Source organism: Falco biarmicus, chromosome 8 (genome assembly GCF_023638135.1).
Source record: "Falco biarmicus isolate bFalBia1 chromosome 8, bFalBia1.pri, whole genome shotgun sequence".
NCBI lineage: Eukaryota > Metazoa > Chordata > Aves > Falconiformes > Falconidae > Falco > Falco biarmicus.
Window position 1 is genome coordinate 1327176 of NC_079295.1, and position 8776 is coordinate 1335951.

Here is an 8776-nt window from a genome sequence, read left to right on the forward strand (position 1 = left end):
TGTTTTGAACGCTGTCCCTGAAACAATCCCCAGTTCCATGCTTCATTTTCCAGGAGAAAAGAATGACAGAGAATACAAGTTCTGTATTCAGTAGCAAATCTGCTGGGAAGCACAATTTGTATAAAGTGCATACACACATGGATGCATGTGTGTGTTCTCACACAGACATGCACTCACAAAGCATTTGAAGAAAAGTATTAAAGGACATACCTACAAAGTAAAAAGTGGCAATATTTACCAGCCAGAGCTGCAATCATCTGCTCTGCAGTTGGTTCTGGGTGGTTTCTTAGCAAAGTGTATATGGACATCACCATTCCAGGGGTACAGAAACCACACTGGGAGCCATGGCACTTGGCCAGCCTTTCCTGAAATGAAACACCACAAATAGCACTCCTTCCAGTGTACATCACCATTCTAATGAACACTGTCTTAAACAGGAGATGCCATGCCAAACACTGTCTTCATAGTAAATCAGACTTTTAGAGTAAAACTATTTATGCAATCTCAAATAAGAATAATTATTTTGGGTGTGATGCCCAGGCACATCTTACTAAGGTAACTTATTAACCTTTAGTGGACTTCTGACTTTTCCGCATTCATACTAAAACATCAGCTAAAGAGGCATTGTCTAAAATGCAACATTAGCTAAAACAGAGCACAAGCCTGATCCATTCCAATAATTTGTACATCTAATCAGGCTGTCAGTATCAAAGCATCTACTGTGAGCCATATCTCATCAGCCTTGATCAACCAACCATCAGAAACTTGTGTTGTCTTCTGTTATGGTTTAGCAGGGAGAATAATCACCATATGAAATTCCTGTGCCCTAGAAGCACTGCCACTCAAGCCACCCCATAAAAAAGAAGAAATCAGTAATCCTCTTACACAGTTACACCGTACTCTCACCTGAACGGGATGAATCCTGGTTTTCGTACTTCCAACACCTTCCACTGTGGTCACTGCTGCACCATACAAGGAGCAAATGGGAAGCAAACATGCATTTGCTGAATAATGTCTTTGGAGACATAAAGGAGAATAAAGAACATGAATATTATTGTATTATAACAAAGATGCATTAATATAATTTTGTGATCAATCAAGACATAGTTTGTACTTACAAAGCAGTCATTATTATATAATTTGGAATTACGAGAGAATAAGCTTTATAGAAGGGATCACTTACTAGCTGTGTCTCTTGTCCCCTAGTATAAAAACCATATCTATGAGGACAGTTCTGTAGAATTTATATCTTCTGTAATACTTCAGTCTTTTCTAATTGCCCTCTTGTCCCTCCCACCCACAAGCAATCTGTCAAGTATGCTTTGGAAGAGGAAAATGGGGAAGGGAGGGTTGGTGTGGTCACTTGAAGGAAGTAAAGAATTATGGCTGCAAATTTATAATCAAATTTCTCAACCAAAGGAAATTCTGACGTAAAATAAATACCACTCTAAATAGGAATGACATACCAAAATAAAACTTCTTCAACACTTTTAATCATTAATAATTGAAACTGTTTGCTTTACAATTGCTGAAATGTTTCATCTCAAGTGTCATTCTGACTGTTTTAATTTTGACTCTCGTAACTTTAAACATTTTCATTTCCCTTGCATTCCAATGTAACGCAATTGTCAAAAGGAACACCTGGAATGTTTTGACTTCACCCCCCTCCCCCCCCCCCAAAAAAAAAATACTCAGATGACAATGACATGTTACTGTTTAACAATTTGACTGGAGTTTTATGAATTTATAAGTAATTTATTCCAGGTTTTAGCTTAATGGAACTCTGGTTTTGAGTTTCAAAGTCTTTCCTTTTGTGGGTGGGGTGTACAGAAGGAGTTCAGTATTAAAGGGCTGGTAAGACCCAAACTTCTGCCTGCCCTGTCTTCCCACCAGTCATATGACAAAGCTGCAGGTAGGAGACACATTCCAGTGGTCAATACAAAGGGTGTTAAATGTAGGTCTCTGAAATTCTTGGAGCTGCCAGCATATATGAGCAAATTAGGCATTTAAGCATGAAAATTCAGCAAATTTACAACATAGTCGAATCACAGTATTTTACAGTGTTCTCTTTTGGATAAAGTCACACTTCCTTTGGATTATTTTATTACTATGTACAGATTCTGCAACTTTGTTTTTACAGTTTCATGTCTGGAAATGGTATCTACAGTCATAAAATTCTGTATGGTTTCCAAAATTTTCTGTTAAGGATACCGTATCTTCTTTGAAGCTGGCTCATAAGTTGAGATCATCACCGTGCAGGCACCACAGCCACCTCCTCCACAGCCATACTTAGTTCCTGTAAGACGGACTGAAAATGCTGCCGTTAGGGAAAAAAAAAGTATCAAGTTTCATTTTGGTCTTTATTCTGCTCAAAAGCTCGAGGCCATCTTTTTTTCCTGAACTGCTAAGGAACATAGAATTGTTTTGGTATGATAGCATATGTATCACAGTCCTTTTTATGCTGGATTAAAATTTTCAGTGAAAATTAAGACTGAAGCTAAGGAATGATATGACCAAAATTTTGTTCTCAAGAAAACAGAAAACTTGATCCTGACTTCTTTTGGAAGAGGAGCAAGTTAGGACAGAGAGAGGAAATGAAAAACAGTCTTCCAAGTGAAAATATGCAAGGAAGATGTATAATGGGCTATATATAAATAGCTATGTTTTAATAGCCAAGACATGTAAATAGCTATATATATGAAGTTCCAGTGGAACACTAAAACCAATATCCCAGTTTTTCTCAGAAGGCCCATTTATATTAACCTTGCATCTCATCTGAAAGATCATACTTCTGAGAGAAGTGCTCACTTCTATGAATCTGGAACAGTGGCCAACCTGAAGCTGTGAATTGACAAAGCTGATTTAATGTTATAGAGCCACACCAAAGGGAAGATGCCTCACTCCTCATTTCTTCCTCCTCTGCTGTCCCTCTTCTTCCTGACGTTATCTGCTTCATAACCCAAGACCTTGTGCATCAAGTGGTTTTCTCACCAGTCCCTTCCATGAACAGACTAAAGCAGGGGTCCTCAAACTTTTTAACTAGGAGGCTAGTGCGCGGATGAAGTGGCAGGCAGTCATCTGTGGCTGTTTGGTTTCCCCCTCAAGCCCCGGCGGGGGGAGCAGGGGGGTGTCCGTAAATACCAGGGGCCGGATTGAGCACCCTGGGGGGCCGTATCCAGCCTGTGGGCCGTAGTTTGAAGACCCCTGGACTAAAGACAAGCTGACTGATTAGTGACCTAGTCCCTAATCCAGCTGAAAGCCTTTTTCCTGGGTTAGTTTCCTGATGGCCTAAGGAATGTAATTAGTACACAGAGAGGTCTGAGCAACAACACAGCTGGCACAACGTGCAGGAAGAGAATTGTCTACCAGGAGCTGGGAATAGGGGAAGAGAAACAGGCCACCTTCTTTTCACCCCACATTGTCAAAAGAAAAAAAAATTTTGTCAATGTGAGAGTTAGCATTCTTCACTTGCAATAAAGCTTTGAGATGCACGTATGGCTTTAAAGCCTTATCTAAGCTCTACCACTTTTTCCACTGTAAAGTGCTTTACTGAGCCCTTTCACAGACATCCTAAGCTGTCAGATAAACCAAATACATTTTAAGATAGTTTCTTTCCTTCTTGCACTCCTGTTTACTTGTTAATTTACAACAGGCCTTTCAGTTATTAACAGTGGTCTAATGTGCCAATTCCTATGACATTTAGCCTCAAAAAAGATGACAGGGGATGTTTAGATTGGATATTACAAAAAATTTCTTCACCAACAGGGTTATCAATCATTGGAAGAGCCTGCCCAGGGAAGTGGTGGAATCACCATCCCTGGAGGTATTTAAAAGACATGTAGATGTGGCACTTATGCACATGGTTTAGTGGTGGACTTGGCAGTGCTAGGGTAATGGTTGGACTCAATCTTAAGGGTCTTTTCCGTCATAAATGACTCCATGACTCTACAATTCCACTTTTTATAGTCCAATGAAGTCTGAAGTTGTTCAAATTACCGAAGAATAATTTCATCAGCACCAGAACTACAGCAAGCAAGCTATTCTGCTACAGACTCCTTATGACTGACCAGTAACAAACATGTTTTGACTTCACTTTTTCTTCTGAGACAAGTCTAAAAACTGTCTCTGGTGTGAATTCTATAGTATACAGTACATCACTTGTCCTGTGGGGGTATGTTTCACAAGACAGTATGGGAAGCTGCAAAAAGGAGAGATTCTGCCCTGCTCCTGGCTCAGTCCCTACAAGTATCCAGAACATTACAGAATAGCCTCATGAGCACTGGGAATAAATTTGTGGCACAGCAGATTTTGGTAGCCTAAGAACAGCTGAGAGCAGACACACGGTCAGGCCTCTGAAATGGTGAAGTGAAGGAGAGAAAAGATCAGAGGAAGTGCTGCACAATTTGTAGTAAACCAAAAGGCACTGAGCTGTGGACTGAAACCAAAACAGGAGGAAAGAACCTCGTTTGCAAAGCCAAAACTGGCAGGGTGAGAGCTCTAGCTCTCCCTACTTCTGTTCTGTCTACTTAATTTATTTTTTTTCTCTTTAAAAAACACACTTGTTCATATTTACTTAGTATTAAACCTGGGTTTTGATTTTAGAAATCTGTCTGGAGTTCTTATCATGAGAAAAGAGAGATTACCTCAAAATTCCAGCAGACTCAGGGTCTCATGACAAGATCTCCCCTTTCGTGGGAGAGAGACACTTACAAAACCTGGAGACTACTATTCTGTCAAGCTTTATGTATACTGGCCAAAAGGTTCTTAGGTTTCTTTATGGGCGGAGAGGGGAGGAACACAGATACACAGCACACCTGATGACATAACTTTGTTTGTTTAGGGAACTACACTAAAAATACAGCAGCTCACTGAGGAGTATTTGACTTAAGAAATACACAGTTTAATATGATTGCTTTATCTTAAGGGAGTCACAACTTCCCTAACCTGGTAAATCACATTTTAATTAGCATTTATGAGAATTCTGCTCAAATAAGACTTTCAAATGAGTGATTTAAGGGAACAGACAAGAAAAGGATACGTCTCTTTCTCAGGTAAGACAACAGCATTTGTTCAGGATCAGCATTTTTCTCTATTATCTGCAGGAAGAAATTAAAAACAAGGTTTAACCATGGAATCAAGGCTTTTCAAAAGTCAGGGCTCATACTACATTCCTACAAAGCCAGAAGAAAATCCTTCTCTGGTTCCCTCTCATAGAACTAGACTAATTGCCAAAGACCACGGGAGAGTTTGGGCTGTTCTGGAAATTCTGTCTCAGACAAACATTTCCAGGAAAGAAGTGCCAGGGCACCTCGCAACCACTAAAAATAACTGCTGCTCAGTGGAAGGTCATACTGAGGGAAGTTACCTTCAGCCACACTAGAAATAAAAATGAAGGCCTTTGCTAAAATAGAGGCAGCATAGCACAAAGAATTAATTAATTGCAGCTTTCAGAGTCTCCCTGGCACTTTAACACACTGGGATGAACACAACAGGAAGCCTGTAAGGCTGTCAGCAGGAACCAGTTTTCTTCCAGCCTTATTTATATAAACTTTAACCAACAACAGAGTGCAACAGAAATGCCTAAATTCTTGATTGATTACAGTATTTCTTATTCTAGAATCAGCTGGTTCCTTCCAGTTCACTGAATCAACAACCAGTTTAATTTTGATCTTTCAGTATTATCTTTACACTGGCCAATAGTCCATATTTTGGCACCCAAGTCTTGCAGTCTCTCTGTTGTGCCTCTGAAAACCTGGTACCTCTTCTCTGATACCATCAAAGATGAGAAGCCAGGCACGTACAAATGAAAAACTAGTTTGCTTACCTACCAGATTTGATACCCAGTTGGAAGTTCATTTCCCTTTTATGTATTTTTTCCCCCCAAATGCAACAGAGCTGGCTAAAATGGAATGTTGTAATCACACCTGTCCTCTGCTTCTTCTCGCCTTCTAACAGCATTTGCTGTATGCAGAAGATCATTAGCTAAGTAACGCAATACTCAGACGCTGTCTCGCTTCTTACTCAGCAAGGAGGAGATGGGAAGAAATGCTTCTGGAGGCCTGTGTGAGGATTTGGTTATAGTCCCATGAGGAAGTCCGAGGAAACCAAATCTATGCCTGCACCCTTTGGGGCTACTTCTGGAGCTGCAGCCCCCCTTTCTTCACGCTCCTTTCAGGGAGCACTTACCTTCCTCCCATTTACATAGAAAATCAGGTCGTCAGCCCCAGCCGCCCCTTGCAGAGACATTGCACCCCTGCCCCGGAACCAGCAGGAGCTCCCGAGCAGCTGCAGCAGCTGCCGCTGGAGACCCCTTGGCAGGCAGGGCGGGGCCGCGCCGCAGCGGGGCGGGCACGGCGGCCGCGGGCGGGGCTGGGGGGGGCCGGGCAGCCGCCGACGGAGCGGAGGAGTATCGCAGCTGCGGTGCGCAGGAGAGTTACACGTCATTAGTTCTTCACGTTTAGAGCTAACCGCACCATTTAGTTACTGGATCCCTGTAAGGTATATTCAGACCTCACGCCTTCTCAAAGGACATGCACGTTCCTCCAGAGCAAAACGGCCACATTAGCAATGAGCGCTGTTGCTACTAGCAATAAAATCTCCAAAGGCAGTTTTGAACTGTGATCAAATCCGCAATGTAGTGATCGTGAGCCAAATGGGAACTGTGCATAAATTTGCACTCGCAAAATAACCGGCTGTAATTTTGAGGTGTTAGAAGCATTTGTAAGGGCTACTTGTGCAAGCGAGGGTTTATAGACTAATAAATATTTTCCTCTTCCTGGTTTACCTAAATATGCAGAAGTAGTTTTCCTACTTCAAAACCAATCAAAATCGTTATTAGAGGTAAACTAAAATACTAAAATATTAAAATGTAAAAATAATTAGATTGAATAAACATGAGAAAAGCAGCTTTGAAGCTATAAAAATAAGTTCAAATTACCTGATGCTCAGCAAAATAACCTCGATCCCTGTGACAGCCACAGATTAATTTTTATCTCAAATATCATGAGCTTTTTTCTGGCAAGAACTTAAAATATACCAACTGACCTGGTAAAACAAGCATAGTTAGTGAAGATTCAACAGGCAATGTAACATTATTTATGCAGTACCTAAAGCAGTTGATCATTCTGCAGAACAGTTAAAAGAAGTGCATCCTAGAAAATAACAAAGTATATTTCCTCTCTGTACAGAACACCAATTTGAGCAACAAAAACAGTTAAGGATGGAGAAAACAAGGAAAGAAGGGCAGTAGCAACAATAACATGATTTCAGAGTTACTTAAAGTGACTTCTGCACATCTTCAGGTCATTTTCTTTATCCTCTGTTACTTTGAAAAATACATACACTAAAAGGCTTGCAAGAAACTAAGGCATAAAGCCGGAGGCCTTATACTTTTATTGAAAACTACATGCTTTTTTTTTTTTTGAACACCCTAGCAGTCAAGCTGGTAACACCTGAGGCTGTGTGGAACAACACTAAAAAACAGTGAAGACCACCTCCAAAGAAATTATTTTTTTTCTGAGAAAATGAAGCATGTTTCTTGCTTCTGTTTCTTGCTTTCAAACCTCAGGCAACAGAGAGAAACAACCATTTAAAAAAAACACTGTGTTTTGCTGCTGCAGTGCCAACACAGGGAATACAAGTTGTAACAGATACTTCTTTTGGATTTCTAATGACACAGCTGGTGATGTTGACAAACAGTAAAAGCTAGCAAGAACATTTAAATTAAAAAAAACGCAAACAATTAATTACACTTGGTAAAAAAATACAAGAAAAAACTATAAAAATATTCTATGTGTCAATATTATTTAAAAAATAATTAATCAGGACAGAATCTATCTTCCCAACCGTTTCTGCACCTCTTCATAATGGTCTTGCTAATGTAGTGACATAAACAGCATGTTTCGGAAAGAAAAAAATCTGTTTGCCAAAATGTCTCAGATAATAATTTTAACAGCTTTGTTTTGCAATACAGATGACATTACCTGGGTGATAACCTAAGTTTCGTATTGGATGAATTTTCATGCTGATGGAATATTTGTTTTTCCTGTGAGGTTTTATATGAAAACATCTTGCTCTCCTTATTGCTGTACTTCTACAGTCTTTGCATGGTCTCTGGAACTGGTGACCACAGCTAGACAAGCTCTCTGTTTAGGGGATAAAGGTCCCCTATGTAAACTACCTTGCTTGTGGCATATTTAACTCCATAGAATGTCATACAGGATCTTGAGGAAGCTTCCTTGGAGCTACAGACTGTCAAAAACCCAACAGAAAATAGTTGTTGTATTACTTAAACATTTGTAAATAAAGCTTTTGAGCCTCTTTACTGTTTATGGTTATAGTTCAAGACTTACATGTAGAATGGACACACCTGAAAGCTATATCCAGGAATACACTGTGATATTTGTAACTCATTTTTCTGTTAAAACACGCAGCCAAAATTCTGGCAGCTCACAGAAGGACATCGGTTCCCCTAGTTGAACTCCATGAGATTCCTCTTGGCCCTTCTCCAGTCTGTCTAGGTCCCTCTGAACAGCAGCACAACCATCCAGTGTTTTAGCCACTCCTCCCAGTTTTGTAATGACTGCAGATTTCTGTAGACTGCACTCTGTCTCATCATACAGGTTGTTAATGAAGATGTTAAACAGTACTGGCCCCAGCAGGAAACCCTATGGAGCTCTAGTGTTTTGCCTTCAACTGGGCTGTATGCCGCTGATCACAACCCTCTGGGACTGGCCATTCAGCCAGTTTTCAACCCGCCTCACCATGCACTTAACTA

At 40.4% G+C, this 8776-nt stretch overlaps 1 protein-coding gene across 4 annotated transcripts in view; it reads right to left on the reverse strand.

Moving 5' to 3' along the window:
• The window catches only part of AOX1 (aldehyde oxidase 1), a 46616-nt gene extending 38507 nt beyond the window's left edge, over window positions 1-8109 (reverse strand). The window contains exons 1-6 of one of the 4 annotated variants that reach the window (XM_056348520.1): window positions 7983-8109; window positions 6938-7044; window positions 5039-5096; window positions 2212-2308; window positions 907-1015; window positions 239-365 (exon numbers count right to left, since the gene is read on the reverse strand). In XM_056348520.1, the coding sequence (XP_056204495.1) occupies window positions 239-365; window positions 907-1015; window positions 2212-2308; window positions 5039-5066 (361 nt within the window). In that variant the 5' untranslated portion in view covers window positions 5067-5096; window positions 6938-7044; window positions 7983-8109. Of the gene's footprint in view, window positions 1-238; window positions 366-906; window positions 1016-2211; window positions 2309-5038; window positions 5097-6186; window positions 6892-6937; window positions 7778-7982 lie in introns of those variants that run through there. The other 3 variants (XM_056348521.1, XM_056348517.1, XM_056348518.1) reach the window with 3 other exon arrangements.
• Window positions 8110-8776: the final 667 nt, after the last annotated feature.